Raw genomic sequence first — 23,925 nt, forward strand, 5'->3', positions numbered from 1 at the left:
ACAGAACCTTACTTTTCATTTACTCAAATGTTTGAGTTATATATCTTCAAAAATAATGCCTCCATTATTTTTGCTCTATGTTAATATTTTAGCCTACCACATTATTATTTTAGGCTTAAATAATAATGTGGTAGGCTAAAATAATCAGAATTACAAATCAATAAACTATAAACATAGAGAAACTATGCTGTACAGCAAAAGCAGTTAGTGTAGTTTATCCCCTACAAACCAAAAGCATTTAAGCCCCGTCTGAGACAATTTTTTTATTACTTTCTAAAGAAATTTTTTAGTACAAATAGAAAGCACTAAAAAAATGTCCCAAATGAAACTTTAGATTTTGTTTGAGGCAGTGCAACTTTTTTAATGCTTTTTAAAGTAACTTTCTAGTACGAAAAATTCTAATTCAAGAAATTTTTGTGCTAAAAACTTCTTTAGAAATCAGTAAAAAAAACCATCCCAAACAAAATCTTAGTCATTGTTTGGGACGGTTTTCTTACTAATTCTTAAAGCAACTTTTTAGTATAAAATCTTTAATTTTTATACTAAAAATTACTTTAAAAAGCAATAAAAAAGCCTTCCCAAAAGAATCCTTAATTTACCAACTGCCGCTTCCTTTTTTTCTTCTGGTAATCCTTGAGCAGTTGTTTCAGCTCAGTAGGAGATGCAGATAATATCCAGTTGCTGAACTCTAAGAGCTCCATGCCTCTGTACTGAGCAATTTTCTTGAACTCGTTTCTTTTCTGTTCTCTTGTATGGGATTTCACTACACTATCGGGTTTACACAATACCTTAGAATTGTTTTTTTCTTCTTCTGTAATTGAAGCTGGTTGAACTTTGTATCTAGGTCCCATGTTGACAATATCTTCATTTCGATGAGCATAAAGTATACCTGAGAGCTCAAATATGATTAGAAAGATGTTGATATCAAGATAACTGTATGTAAAGATGCTCCAATTATACATCGAAAGGACAAACATAATAGATCAAGTTCAGACATAATGGCATTAAAGCCCTCGAAACAGAGGTACAGAGAAAGTAATTTGTTGTAAAATTCTATATTGAAGTACACAAAATCACTGGTTCATGAGACCAAGCTCCTCTTAAATTGGTTGCGAAGGAGAGGTAAATTTAAACAAGACCAAGGTTCTAATCATGTTGGTGACATGAAGGTGAGAAATTATTTTGTGCGGAGACCAGACGCAGAACGCCGTCCGGATACCAACCAGAATGCGTCACGTCTATAGTACCGAGCCGCGGTACCGAGCAAGGAATGACGTGGTGCATTCTGGTTGGTCTTTGGACGGCGTTTAACGTCCGCACAGAATAATTAATCCATGAAGGTGACTGTTTAGCTGGAATTTTGGCAAATAAAGTGTCTATTTTTCAATGTCACATAAAATAAGGCTAGATCCTGTTAGCTTTTCACATTATCATAAAAATTGGAATAGAACTTCTTTATGATGCCTTTTGAGAGGTTTCCTGAAGAAATTATGTCCCTAATAGTGGTTTCACCATGTGATATACCTTCAGACATTAAAATTGCCAAACCGTTTTTCACTTGCGTGCCTCAAGATTCAAATATGTTTTTCACAATAATTAACTTGATCAAGGAATTCAATAGAAACATTTACACAATCACTCCAAATTTTTGGAATCATGTCATTTTAACTTTAGGTTTTGCTATCATGTATATGGCTTCTATTAAAGTTTTATGCTCTTGCTCCAGCAGTAAAGGTAACTGTTTCACATGGACCTAACTTTTAACTCTCTTTGCAAGCTGCCGGATGCGATAATATTCTCAAATTCGGTAAAAAGATAAAAAATACCTGTTTCACAGAATAATCACTTTCCATTCAAATTCTTGAAGAATTGTCCTTTATGGTGGAAGTTTCGAAGTTGTGTTAGGCTTGAAAAACTTATAACATAAAAAGATGAAAACACAGTTCAACATACACACATTTCCACAGAAAAAATGGAACAAAAACCAACGGATATGAACTCATTTAATGCACAATACATTCTGAGAAGATTTTGTCTAGCCTGATCGTCTCCAAATGTAATGTCAAAATGCAAAAATATAATGGAAGTATAATACCAATTTAATTGTAATAAAGAGAAGAGTAAGCCCCGTCCTTAGAGAATTCCTAGACGGATTCATGTGGCACTTTCAGTTCCAACCATCAACTTAAAAGTGGCCTATATATCAGCATAACTTTTGACACTAACCATATTCCAGTCTTGTCAAATGGCTACGGCAGCATATCCTAGTGAATAAATCTTTACTAAATCTTAAATGTACTTGTCAACTACTACTTGCCCTACCATTGTGCTTCCTGAACATCAACTGCTCCTGTCACCAACCACCTCACTTAATTGGACAAAGAATTCATATTTTATGATATATATAAAAGGTTTAGACTTTAGATATGAAAGGATTTTGAATAGAGCTTATGTAAGAGAGTCTTATTATTTGGACAAGTGATTCGCTACATGTAATGGGTGAGTGATTCGAATGTCAAGGATGAGGAAAACCTCATAGTTTCGGGTGAATGAATCCTCCGTAATGAAATCCCTCTTCCTATAAGGGGTAATGTCTTTTGTTAGCAGTGCATCAAATTGATATCACCTCAAGCATTTTCATGAGTATATCAACCATTATGAGAGGTTTTTCACCAAATACAATCTCGAAGTCTACTTTTTTCAATGAGGGAGGGGGTATGATGATGATGAAGCATCTATTGGATATTAATTGTACTTTCTAAGTACCACTTACCACCAACCAAACACCTCATTTAGTTTTACTTGCTAATCATCTACTTAGGATTTGGGATTCTCCACATTACCACATGTAACAAATAAGTTATTCCATTAGCTTAATGAATCCCCGTAATTTCTGGTGGGTGCATCCCCTTTTTCTCATCTAATTTATCTGCATGGTAATGAAATCTCTATTCCTAGCTAATTGCAATTAAGCTTCCTTTTTCTTGGTTACATTGCAGAGAGCGTACAGAAAGTGATTGTTGTAGTGACCTTGGGTTACATATAATAGCATATAACTAACATTCTAAAATTATCAGGAAACCAGAGAAACAATCATGCATAGAATTTGAGTCAAGTTCTATCAACACCACCATCACTTGATCCTTCATCCGTAAAGTTTCATTTGATGATTTTAAAAATATCATCCATTAATGAATCAATTCAGTGAGAAAATATGCTTTACAAGATTACTTGATGCCCTATATTTGGATCAATTTAGAGACTTACCCAAATCATTAAGCGATTGTTTATTTTCAGCGGTAGTAAAGCCTTCTGGATATTTGTCTGAGCATGAATCATGATTTCCTTTATTACTCAAAGATGCGTCATCAACATCCAGATTTAGTAATGAGGTTTTTGTTACCAGCTTCCCCTCATTTTTCAAAACATCCTCTGAGCCACCTGAGGGATCATATTGTTTTCCATGTTTTGTATGCATTTCGATGATCTCGCTTGTAAAAAGCTTATCAGATAGGTCACGAAATAGGTTGCAGATTCCAAAGAGTTCACCTTTGAATTCTTTGCAGTCCTAAAAATAAATTTATGTTACAAAAAAGAAATGTTCAAAAGGTGAGTTAGTTAAATGATGGAAGAATGCTTTCTTTAAAAACTTTAGATAAAGACGGAATACAATTTACCACACCAAAAAATACAAGAAAACCAATTGCTATACCTGAACACCTTCGAAATAACGTTTTTCCACCTTTCCTGAAACAGCAATATTTGAAAGTTGTTGCTTATAAATCTGCCTAGAGTACACAAGTTCTTCAAGGGAACCAGCTGCAAGAAGGCGGAATACAACAACATGCCTCTTCTGTCCATAACGGAAAGACCTATCTTGAGCCTGTAAGTCTTGTGCAGGATTCCAATTTGGATCAAAAATCACAACTCTATTTGCACTAACAAGATTGAGACCTAAACCACCTGCTCGGGTGGATATAAGGAACACCTACAAAAAGAGGATATTTAACTTGCCAATCGACCAGATACATAAAATTCAAATTGTCAAATGCTAGAATTACCTGTTTGCTTGGACTCATGTTAAAATTATCAACTAATGATTGTCGCAAGCTCATTGGGGTTGAACCATCTAATCTTGAGAAGCAATAACCTTTCCTTATAAGGAACTTCTCAAGAATGTCAAGCATCCTGCTCGAAAAACAAATCACATTAAGATGCAATAAAAACAAAACAAAAAAAGGACATTAACGTCTACCAAGGGATAAATAAGCTCATTGTTATGTGTGTCACAAAAAATAAAAAAAAGGGATTTCAGAGCACAAAAGAAGCTATCAAGGCAATGGCACATGGCTGGATTTTTGTGTTTGATTGGATGTTTTTATAATGTATGTATTTTAAAAAAGCATGAATTCTTTGATTGGACAAAAATCAAATACATTGAAATACGACAAACATCAATGAATGGGGATGGCAAGGCGTGACTAGTGGGGAATGGGGGCTACCAAGGGTGAGAGAAAATAGGTGAATACAGTGGATTAGTGGGTGGACAGACGATGGCAACGAATACTAGTGGCTGCGAAGGTGGGCAAGCAAGCAACGAGCAGCGGGGAAATAACATAGGCCAGGGGTGAAGAAGCTGAGGTTACAAGATGTGAGTTTTTCCTACATTTAGAGTTCGCCTGCTTTAGGAGATTTTCAAATTCATCAAAAATAGGTATTCTAGTATATTTCAAACCCCCAATACAAATGCGTTGTATTTGCTTTAATTCAAAACAAACACTCCTAGTACCCGCAACTACACATCCTTCAGTGTTTTCCAAAGCATATTCCTCTACAGCAACCAAATCTGTACATTCTAGTGAATATTGAGAGAGAGTTTTCCAATCTTAAAATTAAAAATTAATTGTTTAATAATAATTTGGATAAGAATATCAGTTCTCTATTAGAGTGGAATTGAGGCTTACAAATTATTAAAAACATTAAATTCATATGTGCCAACCTTGTGAAGCTTGCTAAGAATATTCTATTGCTTACTGGCTTAAGCATTTTTTGTTATTATTTGCTTGATTTGTAAGGGCACGCTTCTGAGCAATAGGCATGTTTCCATTATGTTGATTTGATGGCCTTGATTCGAATCAAATAAACTCTCTTCAAATCAACTATTTTCTTGGGGTAAAGCTTACATCAACGGAGGCCTAGTGTACCACAAATGCATATCGTTGGGTGGATAAAGTAGTCAACATTTTTTGAATACTTCCATTTGCAAGGCTCAAGTAGTAAACCTTATCCTAAACCTTATTCTATATCCAATTCCCTTCTTAACATCAACTGGAGGCATAAAGGGATATAAAGGGGAAGATGGCTCTAGATATAGCTATGATGCACCGACACTCCGCTTAAAGAGGGTATGCAGTGTTAGACACGTGTTGGACACAGGCACGCGTTCGACATTGCATGGACACGTGTCCGACACGGTATTAGAGTGTCGCAATTTAAAAAATTAAAATCATACATGCGTGTCCGGTTATTAAATAATAAAAAGCTAATGTACATGCTCGGTACCGTTAGGTATCGCTAGGTACATGCTCGGTACCACTCGGTACCGCTCAGTATCTTTCCATATAAACAACTTACGAACTTTAAAAACAAGCAGAACTTCAAAATTTGTTCCGGGGGCAGAACTTCAAAATTTGTTCCGGGGGCACTGCCCCCGGAAACCCTCGCAGGGGCATTGCCCCTTGACCCCGCAACCTAACCGGGCAAGTCGAACCCCGCCAGGGGCAGCGCCCCCTTGGACCCCCGGCAGACCAGTATATTGTTGTATTCATGTTGTCTTATTATTGGGATATTTTTATTTCACTTCATATCAATTTAACTTATGTATTCCTATAAAAAATTCGCAGTTGGAGCGTCATCGCTTTCAATCCAAGGCTCCATTGGCTTTTCATTATATCTCAACCCAGATAGCCGATCGTCGGTGAGATAGGTTTAGGAGTTCACGTTAGTCTCTCCTTCTCCCTCTCCCTCTCCCTCTCCTCTCCTCTCCTCTTCAGTTGGGCAACTTGAAGTGAGAGCTGAGGTCTTCTGAAGGTTGGAGAGCTTCTATCTATTCTGCTAAATTGAATGTGGTTATAGAAAAAACAAAAGGTATGTTGTTGCCTTTTTGAAAAGGAGTAAGGATCGCCGAAGTAATGTCTAAACCTAATGATTTCACAAAGCGCCTCTGTTTAAAATTGCGCAATGAGAGGCGCGCCTTTGCGTAATTCCTCCCAAAAACACCTCATAGCCTACGCAATTTTGGTCTTGCAAGAGGCGTACGCCTCACAGGGGCTGAGGCGCGCCTCAGAGGCGCAATTGCGCAATTCCTTGTGAGGCGTACGCAATTCTGGGTAGGGTCCACTCACTTAAAATGAGGTCTTTTTATCTCTTTCACCCGTCTCCTTCAGCCAAACCCGATTTTTTCTCCCTCCCGCACGCTCCAGGTCGCGAAAACAGCTTACGCACGCCGTCGGCCTTGCTTCCCGCCGGCGCCGCCCCTCTCCGGCGAAGTAGAAACTTCCGACCACCCTCTAGGAGTACTCCACATTGGATTTTAGGTATTTTTATTAAGTTTAGGGATATATTTTGCAATTTTAAGAGAAATTAGGGTTTAGTTTTTTTATTTTTTTTAGTGTATTTGATTTTTTGCTTTAGAAGACATGGTTAGAGGTAAAGAAAAGACGAATACGTCATTGCGGAGGGACCCTTCTTGGAAGTATAGTGTACAAGTTGACATTGACGGCGGTTTTTTTTGAAAATGCAATACCATTTAATGTTGCTACATCGCCTGCCTACTTCAGTATGATGCGGTCTGTAGGATTGTATGGAAGAGGGTTGAAAGCACCTTCTATGTATGAGTTGCGCACTTGGATTTTAAAAGAGGAGTTGCAGAACACCGAGCGAACCATTGGTGAGATTAAAAGGACATGGATTGAGACAGGTGTGACTATAATGTCAGATGGATGGTCTGACATGAAGAGTAGGAGTTTGATAAACATCCTTGTCAACAATCCCTATGGTACAGTGTTCTTAAGATCTGTTGAAGCTTCTGATGAGGTGAAGAATGCTACATTCATTTTCAATTTACTTGATGGAGTTATTGAGGAGATTGGAGAGCAGTTGGTTGTCCAGGTAGTGACTGATAATGCCAGTGCATACAAAGCAGCTGGTCAGATGTTGATGGAGAAGAGGACACACCTCTATTGGACACCTTGCGCAGCACATTGTATTGATCTCATATTGGAGGATCTTGGTGACTTACCTCAGCACAAGAGTGCTCTTGTTAGGGCGAAGAAGATTACAAAATTCATCTACAATCACTCTTGGGTGTTAAGCTTAATGAGAAAATTTTCAAAGAAAGAAATCATTCGACCTGCAACCACTAGGTATGTTCATATTTTTTACATTGTAAATCATTCCAACTGTATGTTCATAGTTTTAACATTTGGGCACTGTGAATCTATAGGTTTGCCACCTCCTATTTGACACTGCAGAGCTTGATGGAGGTGAGGCAACCTTTGGAAGCCATGTTTACATCAACTGAATGGCTAAACTCTGCTTGGGGGAAGAAGAGTGAGGGAAAGGAGATAAGAAAGATAATTCTGAATGATAAATTTTGGGCTACTGTGACCTATGCCATTTTGAGCACGAGACCCTTAGTGCAAGTTCTACGCTTAGTGGATGCAGAGAAGAAACCAGCTATGGGTTTTATTTATAATGCTATGGATGAGGCCAAGGAGTTGATTGCACATAACTTGGGAGGAGAGGAGGCAAGTTATAGGGAGATTTGGGATATCGTTGATGCTCGGTGGGAGGTGCAGTTACACCGACATCTACATGCAGCTGCATATTATCTTAACCCTCAATTTCAATATTCAGAGAAAAAATCTTCAAATCTGGAGGTTAAGCTTGGTCTATATCACTGTATGGAAAGATTAATACCGGAGCAGGCAGATAGGGAGCTTGCAGATTTACAGCTTGTTCTGTTCCGGAATAAAGAGGGTTTTTTTGGTTTGAATGCAGCAAAAACTACCATTTCTAAACGGTCTCCAGGTATAATTAATTTGGTAAATGCAATACACTTTATTCAGTTCTGAATTTTGATTATATTTTTTTCTTGAAAACAGTTGAATGGTGGATCCAATTTGGTGATTCCACCCCTGAGCTACAGAGTTTTGCTGTGAGAGTGTTGGGCCTCACTTGTTCTTCTTCTGGGTGTGAGCGAAATTGGAGTACATATAGTCAAGTGCAAACAAAGAGAAGAAATCGACTATCTACACTCAGAATGAACTCCCTCGTATACATAATGCACAACAAGAGGTTAAGAGATAGGAGGTTGAGGAATAAGGGGTTGAAAGATGATGAGGACCCGTTGGTGTGTGATGATGTGTCGTCTGATAATGAGTGGTTCATAGATGATGAGGCAGATTTGTCATTATCAGACTTACAGGTAGAAGATCTAAATGTGGATGTATTGAGGGGCGAAGCAGATCAAACGGGTACATCCACTAGTACCACACCACACACATCTACTAGCTCTGCAAGTAAAGGTATATGTTCTCTGCCAGTCTGCCTGATAATGTGTGGTTCATCCAATTAATATGCTAATGATCTTTTCTTTTATTGAACAGAGAAGAGAAAAGTGAGTCATATTGATGATGATGATGACATGACATTCATAGATACAATTAGCGAATAAGATTCACTTGAAGACCCATTTAGTGATGGGATATGATTTCATTTTATATGTTTTTTGTATTTTGGGAGTTTTGTTAAACTAATATTTTGTGATTTTGTACTTTGGGACTTGATTTTATTGCATCTACTTTCTTATTTTCCACTATTGCTATTATTTTCCTGCTAAAACTCTTAATTTTTCATTTACGCAATTCTGTGTTCGTGAGGCTTACGCCTCAGACCGCCTCGAGGCTTACGCCTCGCCTCACGGACGAAAACCGCCTCGAGGCGCAGTTACGCAATTTTAAACCTTGCAAAGCGCAAAGCAAAGACAACAAATTTCGGATGTATTCCTATGTATGATTGGTTTGTTACAATCTTATCTAGCTAAAAATAATGAATAATCAAGATATAAATGAAATTATAATTTCTATGTTGAAGGATGGATATTTTGTACTAAACATCTTTATGTTATAAGCTAAACAAATTATCATGAAATTGATTTATTATTGTTTATCATTTTTAATATAATGTCACATTAATTTCTATATATTATATTAAAAATTTATTATGTCGTGTCCACGCCACACCCGTGTCCTATATTTTTAAAAAATGTCGTGTCCCGTGTCCGTGTCGCCGTGTCCGTGTCCGTGCATCATAGAGATAGAGTGAATACATAGAAGAAAAGAGAAAAAAAAAAAGAAGTGGGAGGAATAAGAGAAGGGAAAGGAAAGAATAAAAAGAAATGAAGAATGAGAAGAAAAGTAGAACTGGTGGGGGAAGCTCGGTACAACAAACCGAGAAGGGAAAAAAACAAAGACTAGACATGTATCAATTAATCTGTATAATTGTTATCACTTAATATATTTAACATGCATCAAGATTAGACATGATATGTGAAAGTCAACATCTATGCATTTAAATAAATGTTAAATATTCTTGATTAAAAATATCTCATATGAATTTGAAGAAGGAAGAAGAAATGAAGAAAAAAAGAAAGAAGAAGGGAAGAAGGAAAGAAGAAGAGGAAGGTAAGAAGAAGAGAAGGAGAAGAAGAAGAAGAAAAGGAAGGGGAAAAAAAGGAAAAAAAGAAAAAGAAAGAGGACTCAAGATTTTCGATAGTAATCCACATTTAGTATTTTCTTTCACAAATTAAGTTGTATTTGAGTTTATCGGATTGCGAGCTTAAATGAGGATTATTTTGAGGTAAAAATGTTATTCGTTGCCAATTGATTAAGCTTCGATATGGAAAATTACAAATTTCTCTTAAGAGAAAATTGTTATTATTAGGTTGTTTAGGAAAAGACAAAACGTTGTGACGATAGAAATCAAGAACTTCATCCCAGAGAAGATCTTATAATTCATGTGAGATATTCAATCTCTAATATCAAAAGCAAATTATTCATAGAACTTAATATTCATCAAATCTTATAATTCCTTTAAATTATTGTACACATCAAAGTTGATATTTTTTTCATATTGAGCATGACATTATAATTTAATATGTCTAACGGATTCAAGTTCTTTGGCCAGATCAAGTGCAATTTTTATCTGGATTCCTTGTTCCCCTCTTGATTTCTGACTCCATTCAAGCTCAAGTTTTGGTTCATTCGAATACTCGTTCAAGTTCAAATTGTTCGAGCCATTGGTGTTCAATTTGAGTTCAGAATACAAGTTCATTTATATTCAAAATATTCTGGAGTCTTTGCAGGTTTATCTTCATATCCGTATTGACTTGAGTTTGGTTCCAATTTGATTTTATTTTTATTTGAATTTGAATTTTAGAAATCATATGAATTTTGTTCTGATTTAGGTCTTCTGCTCGTGTTCAATCAAATTCAAAGGTCCACAAGTCCTCTGTTCATGTTCTTTTGAGTTCAAATCCCAGTGCATGTCCTTTTTGAGTTCAAACAGGTCCGAGTGCAGCAATATTTCACCCGAAATTTCAGCAGCCTACCGGCACCTCCCCCGTTTAGGGGAAAACTACGAGAAAACTGGGCCTTCGCACCACGCGCAATAAAGGCGTGTATGCTATGATGCACCGACACGGACACGGCGACACGGACACGACACGGACACGGGACACGGCAATTTTTAAAAATATAGAACACGGGTGCGGCGTGGACACGGCATAATAATTTTTTAATATAATATATAAAAATTAAGGAGACATTATAGTAAAAATGTCAAGCAATAATAAATCAATTCATGATAACGTAATAATTAAACTTAATTAATTAGAATTAACTTATAAAAAATAATATATAATTATATTAAAGATAATTAATGCAAAATAAATCATCTGCTTCCCTCTCTGTCACAGAGGGATCTACGGGATTTGGCCGGAGTAGCGTGCGGCAAAGGAGAAAGTTACCTTCACGCCGGTGAGCTCCCTTGTTGGCTCCGATCAAACAGGAAGGGGAGGTGCCGGAGGAGAAAAGTCGAGCGACGGCGGAGGATCGGAGAGGCGCTTGAAAGGCAGAGAGTTATCTTCACGGCAAGCGAATCCTGTCGCTACTTCTGATTAAAATGTCGGAACTTCCGATCGGAGAGGAAGGGAATGTTGCAGAAGGTGCGGAGTCGGACGGCCAAGGAGAAGTCGGCACTCGAGCTTGAGGTCGATCGTGACCTACAGGCGGAAAGAGCTCGCTGGATCTCAACTTCGAAGGCGAAGAGGAGATCAGGATTAGGGGTTTCGGCCGTCTGGAGGCTCAGTCGCAGAAGGGAGCTCGGGAGAGGAGGGAGAGCCAACACCCGTGAAAAGAGACCGAAGGTCTCCTTTTCGTGGCCATTTAACGACGCGAGCTCGTCGTGCGAAGTCGTGGGGAGAAGCGACGCGAGGTATGGCCTCGTCGTGCGAAGAACGGCGACGACGTGTGAAGTTATGGAAATGACGTGCGATGGCAGGTACGTAGATTTGATTTTGATTTTTTTTTTTTTTTTATACAGTAGGTCAACACAAAATTGGAGGGAAAAGGATTAAATTTATAGATATACGGCGCTTACAAATTAATTACCTGACAGAGTAGCTGAAAAGAAGAATCTTGTCGCCATGTCTAAGCCAATGAAACATGAGCTTCTCCAGTGCTCTCATTTTTCCACAATGTTCCGCATCACTAAGTCCCATGAAACTTTCATTCTGAGCATTGCCTCCAACCAAGTCAATATCAGTACCAAAAACAGCAGAGGCTAGTTCAGCATCCTTCTTCTGTTTCTCTACTTCATCCTTAGTGTTAGGCTTTATTAACTCAAGGTGATTACTTATCTGTAGAAGCATGTTGTATCACTTTAAAATGTATACCTAAAAATATTTACAAAGCGTAAAGAACATAAAATTTCAAATTACCTGCTGCAGTTTAATTAGGCAAGGAAGAACAAGGCAAAAAGGGCATGATTCACAACCATCAGGATTGTCCCTATGAAGATAGGACCAAATTATACCGTTGGGAACAATTCTCTTGCAACATTCAACTTGAGTCAATGGGCTCCCACAACTGCAAGGGAGATCCTTATTTACAAGGCATTGGATCTCAGGCAGCTCCAACATCCTTTTGTAAACTCGCTTTTGCAAATCACTCATAGCACAGAAAACAACATTGTCTTGCTTCCCCAGCATAAGATGCCCAATGGTCTCTTCCTTAGTCCTTCTGAGAAGGTACTTGTGCAGTACTGTAACAAGGTGTTGCTTGCGCTTATTAGCAATTTGAATGAATCTTTCAGGAGCACTTAACCTTTGTCCATGTTTTAAAGGCTCATCATAGAACTCTCGGAAGTGTTCTCTGGTTCCCAGAGACCCAGGCGAAAACCAATCAAATAGATTGAATAACTCAAGAATCTTGTTCTGCATAATAGTTCCAGTAAGACCATATCGCCTGGTAGTTCTAATTCCTAAGCATGATTTATAAAACTGAGACTTTTCATTCTTCAAACGATGTGCTTCATCAACAACAACTATGTCCCACAGGATCCTAGTTAGAATTTGATCGTGATTTCTAAATGTGTCAAAACTAGTTATAACTATCTCTACAGTATGAACAGCTAGTTTTTCAAGAATTAAATCACGATTTGGTCCATGATAAATAGCAACACTAAAGGTCCCCCATTCAGAGAACTCATTTTCCCAGTTGCGGAGAACAGAAGTAGGACAGAGAATCAACACAGAGCCCTTCTTGCCATCCACATGACAGTCTGAATTTTCGAGATCTTTTCTGAGCACCGCAGACAAAAATGCAATGGTCTGAATTGTTTTCCCAAGCCCCCTGTAGTAAGGCAAAGAAACTTTATATGTTACTACTAAAGAACTATACCCCAATGCACACCAAGTGCCCTATTACTGTGAGTCTATGGATGGGTAGATGTACATAGCCTCACATGTAAAAAACAGAGAGGCCTCTTCAATGATTTGAAGCCATGACCTCCAAGTCATAATTGAGCAACCTAATTGTCACAACAAAGCCCATCATCCCTCATATATTGATAGAGTACAAAAAAATAAAGCAATGCCATGCATGAAAACAAACCATCAAGTAATGTTTATAAAATTATTCCAAAATTAAAAAATTAAAAAAAAAAAAAAAAAAAACAATGTAAGCCATTCCATATAATGAGATGCATCATTGCTTTTCGGTCTCCTATTAATCCATACCTTAAGCTGCAACTTTCATGCAAGATAATACATGCATGGAAGCGCTAAAGACTATGATGATTAACCGCATGAAGAAAGTCGACAAGGCGAACACTGAAAATTCTAAAAGTTGGTGCACAAGCAGTATGGCTTTTACTTGTGAAAATATTAGAATAGCTGAACTCATTTGTCATAATAAATCAGATAGATGATTGCCAGGAGTTTAGAAGTTTGAGACAACATGCCATTGCAATTTTCCATGCAAATTCAAGCACCTCAACAACAAGACTTGAACATCCCTAAAATTAGCATTCCAAAACTTTGTTGCAATTCTGATGGACCGGTTCACCCGGTCCATCCTAGACCCGTGCGGGTCTATAGGAGGCGGGCGGACCGGCTGGACAAAAAAAGGCCCACCCACTTAAGTGGAGGTAATTTGGGTGGAGGTAATTTGGGTATGTGAGGGACTTTTGGATTTTATGAAGGGGGCCATTAGGGTTTAAGGGGCCCACCCACTTAAGTGGAGGTAATTTGGGTATGTGAGGGACTTTTGGATTGTATGAAGGGGTCCATTAGGGTTTAGTTGAAGGCATTATGAAAAGTGTATTCTCTTTCTAGTTTCCTTCTTGTTCTTTTCTAGGGTTTTCTTGTGGGAGATCTTGTCCTTCTCGAAGTGGACAAACTTATCTTGTTTTCTCTTGGCTTTCTAATGCAAAGGTTCTTGCTTTTCATCTCAACCCTCTTGTGATTGTTTCTCTTTGCTTTTGGTGGAGAAATTCCTCATTTTTGGGGGAAATTAGGGTAAAACCGAAATTGTGGAACCCTAGGACGTATCAAATTCTCAATCTAAAAGTTTATCGATCCATGGAGAGAACCATTTACATCGTCCAAATAATGCAATCAACCATTGGCGTTCCACTTGAGATGTCAATTTGTAAAATGTTCAAAAGCATCTCGTTTCATCCACAGGTACTTTAGAAAGAAATGCATGCACCTAAGCATGATTAACACCAAAGCAGGGAATCATGCACCATCGCTTAAAGGACCAAACTCAATGCATACACTTCAAAATGAATCCCTTCTTCCTTTAGGATAATTTACAATTAGGTGCCTAGATCTAGTAAGAAGCAATAAGCTCCAATTCTTTCAGCACATAAACAGTAGAAATCAGCTTTAGGTTTAATGATTTCCATGCTAATTTATTAATAAAAAGAAAATAAGAGGCAGCAGAACTCGTCACCAGGGGTGGAATTATCGGTCTAGAAATCACCGATAAGCAAAAAAGACAGGTGAGAATGTAGTAATGATGAAAAATTGCAGCAACCAGCAGCACATAATCAGGATTATAGCATGTGATAGTAACACAGTAACAGGAAAGCAACCAATTCAATGAATGTAATGAAAAAATAAAAGAAAACTAATTGTGGCATGGCAAGAATTCAAGAAAAAAACTGTATAGGTTGAAGTCCCGTAATCATGCATGGTAGAAAACCTTCAAAGCTAAAACTTGGATTGTTTAGTATGTTGAATTAGCTCCTCAGTAGTTAACCAAGCCTCATTAGGAAAATGAAATATTGGAGAACAAAGCCCATCCTCAATAGGGTCTATTGTAGGCATCTTTAATATAAGATGAAAAAAATGCAACGCAAACTAAAATACAATGCACCTAAAGTTCACTTTTTATGCTTCTAACCTAGGCACTTAATTGTTATTTCCATCACTTTCATTTTGATTATCATATTGTGCACCTTGTACGTCATTTTTTTCATATCTTATTGCCATCTTTTGATTAATTTATTCCATTACTCGTCAATCACCTAATAATTACATGCACTTAATTTGGCTTGTTTTTTTTTTTTTTTTTTTTTTTAAATTTTCTTACCCCCCCACTTAATTTGGCTTAGTTGAATAAATAGTATTAATATTTGAGAATTTTTTGGACTATCATCAAAAACAAAATTATAATAAATGGTAAGGCGCCATTTAGCTGAAGCACCACAACCATTTATGCTGAGGAAAAAAGCCCTATGATTCGCCTTGCCAATTGCAATACAGAACGATTAGGATATATTAATCAAATACAATCTTCTGAGATATATAAACAAGCATACATGCAGGATCCACACACGAGCATAATGAATGTGTTGCTTTCACCCTATAATTGAAAATTCAGAAGAAAAAAAATGAGAAGAAATAAAGTTTTGTGCATGAGGTTTTCCTACCATACAGTAAATTCTTGTCTAGAAGTAGAAGGCTTTCTTTTGTCAACTATGTCCTCTCATGTATTCCTTTGTATCATCTCTTTTTCCTTTGGATACCCACTTGGGTAATCAAAAAAATATATGCCGTTAGAAGAAACTTATTTTGGTAGGGTTCAGATAAAGGCAAGAGTATCAAATTGGTTAATTAATATAATATTTGTAGGCCTAAAAAGTTTGGTGGTATTGAAATACTTAAATCTTAGGAATTCAGATACGTCTCTTCTTGATAAATGAATTCGAAAAAATTTATTCATGCTGAAAAGCATTCTTTTGTAGTGATATTGTTAAATTTAGAGAATTGGAGAGGTAAAAAGCTTCATTTTATTATACAAAACTATCCCTATTTATAGATCTCCACAAGATATCTTAATAAAGAAACAAATAATTATAGAATAATGCATAATTGTCCTAATACAATTCTTCCTAAATCAGCCACCTGAATATGGAAGGAGATCAACATGATCCAAATGAGCCTCCCATGGATCCCCATCTTGGCATGGGATCAATGGCCAAGGGATAGCTGAGATTTAACAAGGTGATCTAGGTGAGCCTCCCACGAATCCTCATGCTAGCCGTGTGATCAAGGGCCAAGGGATGGTTGGTATTTTAACACTTCCCCTCAAGTTGAGGAATACAAATTTGTCATTCTCAGCTTGGCAATTAGTCCCAAAAAAGTAAAGTTATCAAGACCTTTGGTGCACCCATAGAGTCCACCATTTGGTCAAAATTTTAGAAGAAATTAGCTTCAGACATTGTGCTAGCAAAAGATAGCAATTAAGGCTATATTAAGTAGGGCAGTAATGAAGGCTACATTGGTTATAGATAGGATAGAAACCACAAGGGAAGGTCAGCAATGAAAGCACAATAATAGGAAAAAATCTGTTTTTAGGGTTGCGACAAGCTTCAAGGACAGCAGCAGAAAAATACATCTCAAGCAGCTCAGTACTTGGCATGCAATTTTCCTCCCGTCCAATCGAGCCAACATTAAGCTCAATGCAAATCAGTCATCCGATTCCACCTGAACACTCTTATTCAATCAACCCCACACAAGCACACACAAAGCCTCTGATCCCTCTGATATGATCGCAATAAAGAGTGCAAGTCTTGGCGTCTTGCACTCTTGCAGTCTTGCCTGACCGTTCCTAGACCCACACGAGAGAGAACTCTTAGCTCTTTCCATAAGCACGAAAGAGGAGATCATGTGATCGACTTCTCTCATTTTTGCTCGATCAACTTTGGATGTTGCATGCGAGAGAGGAGCCCTCCCGCTCAATCTCTCCTCGGTTTTGGATGCATGAAGGAAGTCGAAGGACCAATATTCCTCATAATTTTGACAATGAAGGCCAGTGGAAGGACCAGTATTCCTCAAAGTTTCGGCAATAAAGGATGGTGGTGGGAACCTATATTCCTTAGAATTCCATCGATGAAGGCTGATGGTGGGAACTTGTATTCCTCAAAACTACAACAATGAAGGCTGGTGGTAAGAATATTTATTCCTCATAATTCCGGCAATGAAGGATGATGGTGGGACAACAGGAAAGCCAATTAATTATTCTTCCAAATCCACAAAATCAAGAGCAAACACATGCACAAGAGGCTCCCAGGTTTGTTCGGACCGACTAGATCGCATGCATAGCAACTCTTCAAATGCCCATTCCTTGCTCGGTTTGGTTCCAGCATAAGCATGCAGGCTAGTCATCCCGGCTCAAGCACACAAGTATGTCACTCCTGGTTGCTCCCTCTCTTGATCCTCTTCTTCACTCGGTTCAACCGCCAGGTAGGCATGCATGAGAGAGGACTCATGTGCCTTCTCTAGCCGCACATAGAAGACTGAAAGGGGAAGCCCTCTCACTTGTTCGACTACTTTGTACATATGCGAGTAGGAAGCATAACGCAAGAACCGGCTTATCCTTGATCACACGTGGTGGTGAGTGCAATCCTGCTCAATCAACTCCTAAGTACAAGCGCAAAATCTTTTGACCATACACCTCTCTCGTCCAATTTGGTCACACGCATGTGAGAGGGGTTTACAAGACGTTCATCTCTCTCAATCGAACGCATAGACCACGGGGTTCTCGCTCGACTCCTCCAGACGAGACGCACTACACGTTTGTCTCTCTTGATAGAACGGATTTCATTTCTGAAGGAAAGGTCGGGTCTTCCCTTCATAAAGTCCGACAGTAAAAAAACTAAGAATTCCGGCCAAGGCAATGAAGGCTCTGATACTATGTTATATTCAGAGAATTGGAGAGGGAAAAAGGCTTCATTTTATTATACAAAACTATCTCTATTTATAGATCTCTAGAGGTTATCTTAATAAAGAAACAAATGATTACAAAATAATGCATAATTGTCCTAATATAATCCTGCCTAAATCAGCCACCTAATTATGGAAGCAGATCAATGTGATCCAAGTGAGTCTCCCACATATCCCCATCCTAGCCGTGGGATCAAGGGCCAAGGGACGACTGAGATTTAACAGCGTGATCCAGGTGAGCCTCCCACGGATCCCCATGTTGGCCGTGGGAACAAGGGCCAAGGGATGGTTGGGATTTTAACAAATATCATTCATGATAAATACATTAGTGACGAAAACCTTTTAAATTTTTTGAGCAAGGCATCTATTGTTTGTCATCTTCCATTATAAGAGTTAGCAAACTGCTCATTTAGTTTTTCAAAAAGTCTCGGAAGGTGCGTAAAGGTTATTATACAATATTCTGATAAGATAGATGGCTCCTGGATTGCCCAGGCTGTTAAATTCCATGGGCTTTTCTGTATGCTTGGAAAAATTGACTATTTATTTGCTTTCAATCTAAATCTAATGTTTGATGGAGCATTCATGGTGCAGAAATAATTTCAAAATGATATTGCACATCTATATTCAATTCTTGGTGGTAATAATCTAAAAGTCTCCAAAGATATTCCACATTGGGAACTTTCTTCTCATGAATACACTAATAAATCTCTCTTTAACTTCCTCATTAGAATTGGCATTATTCTAATTATAGCTGGTTAATTACAAACAGAGCAAAACTGAAAAATGGCGAAAGGTTCGTAGCACATTTCTATATCAACCAGAACAGAAAATCTGGTGAAAGTAAACATTCTCAATGATGCATCAATATACTTTCAATTTTATTTTTCAGTCCATAATCTCTACCCCAACCAATCAGATGTGTGCAAGGAGGCTAAGAGATTTTTATTAGCCAAAATTTTGCAATGTGCATAAATAGTATGAATGTGCTAAATGAAACTACATAAACATCTTAATGGCCCAAATTCTTACATATTGTCACTTGTCAGGCACGAAAAAAAAAACATTACCTGTCAGAAGCTTGAATTATTTTAATTCCTATTTTTAAGAATAAAGGTGATGCACAAGATTGTGCGAATTATAGAGGAATTAAGTTAATGTGTGATGGAAAAATATAGAGGAAATAAGGAGGATCTACATATGATATTTATTGATTTAGAAAAAGCATATGATAAAGTTCCAAGAGAAGTGCTATGGAGAGTTCTTGAAAAGAAAGGAGTCAATAATGCTTATATTCAAATCATTAAAGATATGTATGCAGGAGCTATTACTTGTGTTCAAACACAAGGTGGATTGACCAAGTATTTCCCTATTTCGGTTGGGTTACATCAAGGATCATCCTTAAGCCCATATCTTTTTGCTTTAGTCTTGGATGTTCTCACTAGACATTTGCAAGATGATGTACCTTGGTGTATGCTTTTTGCTGATGATATTCTTCTTGTTGATAAGACTAGAGAGGGAGTTGAAGGTAAACTTGAATTATGGAGGTCAACCTTAGAGTCTAAAGGTTTTTGCTTGAGTAGATCTAAAATGGAATATATGGAGTGTAATTTTAGCAGTAATAGTCCTAGTGAGGGGATTGTGACTTTGGGCGATCAAGTCATTAATAAGAGTACACGTTTTAGATATCTTGGATCTATTGTTCAGAGTGATGGTGAAATAGATGGGGATATTATCAGCAGAATTCAAGTTGGATGGTTGAAGTGGAGGAATGCATCGGGCTTGTTATGTGATAGAAATGTACCCCTCAACTTAAGGGAAAATTCTATAAGATGGTTGTGAGGCCTGCAATGCTTTATGGTGCCGAATGTTGGCCTTTAGAAGAGAAGCATAATACTAAGTTAAGTGTGACAGAGATGAGGATGCTCAGGTGGATGAGTGGCTTTACCCTTAGAGATAGGATATGAAATGAGCATATACGTGAAAAGGTTGGAGTAGCTCCAGTAGAAGATAAGATTAGAGAGAGTCGCCTTAGATGGTTTGGTCACATAAAACGGCGGCCTCCCGATGACCCGGTTAGGAGAGTAGAGGTATTAGAGTTTACTTATGTTAGGAAAGGTAGAGACAAACCTAAAAAGACTTGGTTAGAAAATATTAGGAATGATATTTCTTTATTAGATTTAAACGATAATTTAACTTTTAATATGACACATTGCAGAAAAAAGATTCATGTAGCCGACCCCACGTAGTGGGATAAAGGCTTGATGTTGTAGTTGTACCTGTCAGAAACTTATAAAGATTTTTTTTTTTAAGAACAAAATTAAGAAACACCAAAGCTAAAAAATGTAAACAAAAAAATTAATAAATACTTGCTAGAATAAAACAAATTTAAACTCACATATCATCTCCGAGAACACCTCCATGGTTGTTCTTGTACAAACCATACAAAAACTTCACACCCTCCCTTTGATGTTCAAGGAGCCTACAATTAATTGATGCAGGAACCTACATGGAAGACAATGGTTTCTAAATCAAATTATAGAATTAATTCATTTCAAAATGGTTTTGAACAAGAGAATGATAGAAAATGTCTCGTACAAAGAGAAAAGTAAACAAATACACTTCCAGGAAAAGCAAATTATTATACAAAGAATCATAGTAGTCTAATTAGTAACCAGATTATATAATTAACTACTATTAGGTAGTATACAGGATTAATTTATTCAAAACAAAAACTACTACTTTCATCAGGAAAAATGCATTCTCAACTCACGAACCATTCGTTGTAAGATATTTAAGGTTTAGGGTTAGTAAGTGGATGGGGTTGAAGGATTTCATACTTAAATTTCAGCTTTGATAGTAGGTATAATTTGTACGCCGATTTAGGTATTATAAAACTTAGCTACCCAAGAAAGCTCCTAAGGAGAGATGAAATACGAAGGATCCTGAAAAGACCACATTAGAATAAGGGAACCAAATAATATATGCAATGCAAACAAGGAATATGAAGTCTTTAGAAATTCCTAATATTTGGGAAGTTATACGTCTACATAAAATTCGATGTATGTCATGTATATTTCTACTTTTGTTATAGTTGATGAACATAGCTACTGACTAGATTGGCTATAACTAGGAAACATAATTATACTTCCCATGGAGGCTTATTGTCACTACACAACAAAAAGTTCATCTTCATAACTTGACTGATGGCCTCCTTTTCTTTTTCTCAATTTACATATTTTCCCTGCTCACCCTACTTACATAATAGTTCTGAAAATTTAAATGTATGACTTAATTCAATAATCAAATCAAAATTTTGAGAAAAAAAAAACAATGTACAAAACTGAGTTGTAAATAGTCTTGCATAGATTGTGTGTAGCTCCGCTTTGCGATCGTGATACCATGAAGGTTAATAAAGTAAGGATTTTCTTTGCATGTTTTTCACAAAAAAATTAAAATTAAAAACTATTGTGACCAGAGAACCACAGACCAACGCAACACAAAAAAAACAGCTTAACACAATCTGAATTATAACAGATATCAAGAATATGCATATTATCATGTCTTTTCGTGAAAGAAATCGGGTAATTTGCATTTGGGTCCATATATTTCACCCAGACCTTCATTTTTGTTCCTCAATTTTGCGTTATTTGCTTAGTACAACTCAGTCCCAACAAAACAAGCTCCTATCACTTCTCCTCTGTTTTCTCTACTCACCCTTTTTTCAAATTTTTGTATCTAGGATTGCATGAATTACGAAAAAAAATTTCTAATGACGCTGACATGAACATAAATTAACAAATGATTAAAATAAAATTAAATAATCCACAGAAATTCATCCAGTCCAAACGCACATACAAAGAGTAGAAGATAACTGAATAAGCTGTAAATCAATAAAGACGAAGCTGACCTGAACAACAGGAGATTCCCCGGGAGACGAGAGGATCAGCGGCTCGAATGGACCTTTATCACCTAAATCTAAACGCTTTGAAACAGCAGCGTCACGACCAATTATCACAGTCTCCTCCCCATCTCGTTCCTCTACCTCTTCTTCCCCGCCTCCTCCTCGATCTCCACGACGGACGCCGCCTTCAAATTTTCTTCGAGGCGGTTTGAACGAGGGGTTTTCTTCGGGAGGGAAAAAGGCAAAATCGAGTCGCTGTAACTGCTGCGAAAGGGAGGACTTAGGGGGCTTCCTTAACGTAAGGTTATCAGTCGAGGAGAATAGAGAAATAGCGGGAAGCAGACCAGAGGTGGTAGCGATTTCCGAGTCTCCAGTGATGAAGTCACCGAAGGTGGAGGTGGAGGTGGAGGTGGAGGTGGAATGAGAGCAAGAACGGAGGGTATCTTTGAGGCGGTTCATAGACATTTGCGAGCAGGATTTTGGAAAGTTGGCTTATGAGGGAACTTGAAGGGGCGAGCGAGCTGTTTGGTATTGGATTTAGTGGGATTTAAATTTAAATCGTGTATATTCAGATTTATTAAATATGAACGTGTTAAATTTTGAAAATTATTTGGTGAGATAAATATTAAATTCTCTTAAATTTTAAAAAATTATTTGACAATAAATTTTAGAATTTAAAAATTAGAAATTTAAATATGAAAAAATAACATTGAATTACATCAATAAGTTTGTTATAAATTTAAGATAAGTCCATACTATATCATAAATTCATCATGAGCTCATTAGATAGAAACTATAATATTAAGAAAGAGCACATGAAAGTATGATAGAATAATATTAATCTAGATACAGATAAACTACTATTTGATCGTGCATCTCAATATGATAGGAGATTTGATATATCTTACATGGGAGAGTAATTTTATCATAATGATCGATTTCTTTAGCAATATATTTGAAATCATAAAATCATGAAATTACTACGAAATATATTCAAAGTTAAAATATTTTCTATGCAAAATAAAATGCTTGCTCGAGCATTCCACAAATTAATTGTGATGTCATGCCTCATCGCTTCTCCCTAAATTCTTTATCCTATTGTCGCATGTAAGTTAACATCCTCGTTAGACAATTTAACTTCACCACATTGATTATCATGATGCATTTTCATTCACGACATATTGAAATACATATCATGTCCATGATATCGACCTATAAAGTTGTGTTAAATTGCACATGCAATAACCAAATCAGGTTGAACACGCTGAATAAACTGTCTCATGTGCATCAATACTTGAAATTGTTCCTACAAATTCCAAAAGCTCTCTCGATCACATTGTGTAAATGGGCATGTCTGTGATTAAATAACTATTGTTGAACTACATATATTCTAGATGTACTTTCATAATAGTCACCCTAGTGATATCGATATCCTAAAAATGATGCAATCAACATATCAGTATTTGCGTAATCATAATAAATCAAGTAATAACTATTGTGGGACACTCCAAAATGACCTTACTACATAGTCCATCTAAAACACACGCATATCCGCAACAGAACCCTCCCACTCATAGGCTATATACACGAATTGTCGATTAAATGAAACGGTACCGATTATGTTCTGAGAGGTAAAACCCTTACGATTATGATAACGATTATGCAAATTGTTACTAACTACGTCAATCCATCATTGTGTACGATTCGGTGCACTCGATGGCCTCATTAATGAAAACTGCATTTCCATTTGACTTAACCAATAACTTATTTAAATTATCTAACCAACCCTTATTCTTTGGGCATCTTGTAGATAGGGCTGGATATTCACTTGATCACTTTGAGCTAAGCATATGACTTATTTCTATTTGTAAGCTCGGCGACGCATCATCTTCATCATCTGGTAGATTATTGTTGGGGGTCCCTTCAATGTCATAGCCAACACCGTTAATTGACATGAACTCGTCTTTGAAATATGGAGTTTCGTTCTCCTTTAAGTTAACTGTAGTGGGTGGTACCTTACTAGATATTGCGCATGTGTCAATCGCAATGTTTTCAACACATATCTTCTCAAAAATATCATACTAATGAAAAGGATATCTTCGAAATCGGGTTAGCTTTGTGTTGACCTACAATTTGAAAGTTAAGCTTAGTTGCTAATTTGAATTGG

At 37.1% G+C, this 23,925-nt stretch overlaps 2 protein-coding genes across 2 annotated transcripts; one reads left to right on the top strand and one right to left on the bottom strand.

Moving 5' to 3' along the window:
* Positions 1 to 458: 458 nt before the first annotated feature.
* On the bottom strand, positions 459 to 22,281 carry LOC110111011 (switch 2). Its single transcript, XM_020842692.2, has 8 exons — positions 21,765 to 22,281; positions 20,253 to 20,359; positions 12,062 to 12,974; positions 11,733 to 11,980; positions 4,062 to 4,188; positions 3,713 to 3,988; positions 3,268 to 3,568; positions 459 to 889 (listed from the first exon to the last, which is right to left on the bottom strand). The coding sequence occupies exons 1-8, from the start codon at positions 22,221 to 22,223 to the stop codon at positions 591 to 593; spliced, it is 2,730 nt and encodes a 909-aa protein (XP_020698351.1). The 5' UTR covers positions 22,224 to 22,281; the 3' UTR covers positions 459 to 590.
* LOC114580625 lies at positions 7,282 to 8,747 on the top strand. Its single transcript, XM_028698785.1, has 2 exons — positions 7,282 to 8,091; positions 8,166 to 8,747. The coding sequence occupies exons 1-2, from the start codon at positions 7,539 to 7,541 to the stop codon at positions 8,636 to 8,638; spliced, it is 1,026 nt and encodes a 341-aa protein (XP_028554618.1). The 5' UTR covers positions 7,282 to 7,538; the 3' UTR covers positions 8,639 to 8,747.
* Positions 22,282 to 23,925: the final 1,644 nt, after the last annotated feature.

This window comes from Dendrobium catenatum, unplaced genomic scaffold (assembly GCF_001605985.2).
Source record: "Dendrobium catenatum unplaced genomic scaffold, ASM160598v2 fragScaff_scaffold_1132, whole genome shotgun sequence".
In the NCBI taxonomy this organism is placed as follows: domain Eukaryota; kingdom Viridiplantae; phylum Streptophyta; class Magnoliopsida; order Asparagales; family Orchidaceae; genus Dendrobium; species Dendrobium catenatum.

What these genes read in the sequence shown, in the direction of transcription:
- LOC114580625 (XM_028698785.1), top strand. Translation starts at nt 7,539, where the DNA reads ATGGAGGTGAGGCAACCTTTGGAAGCCATGTTTACATCAACTGAATGG. An exon ending in CATTTCTAAACGGTCTCCAG is followed by an intron (nt 8,092 to 8,165) that starts GTATAATTAATT and finishes TCTTGAAAACAG; the next exon opens with TTGAATGGTGGATCCAATTT.
- LOC110111011 (XM_020842692.2), bottom strand. Translation starts at nt 22,223, where the DNA reads ATGTCTATGAACCGCCTCAAAGATACCCTCCGTTCTTGCTCTCATTCC. An exon ending in GGTGTTCTCGGAGATGATAT is followed by an intron (nt 12,975 to 20,252) that starts GTGAGTTTAAAT and finishes GCCTTACTACAG; the next exon opens with GGGGCTTGGGAAAACAATTC. An exon ending in GTTATTTCGAAGGTGTTCAG is followed by an intron (nt 3,569 to 3,712) that starts GTATAGCAATTG and finishes ATTTATTTTTAG; the next exon opens with GACTGCAAAGAATTCAAAGG.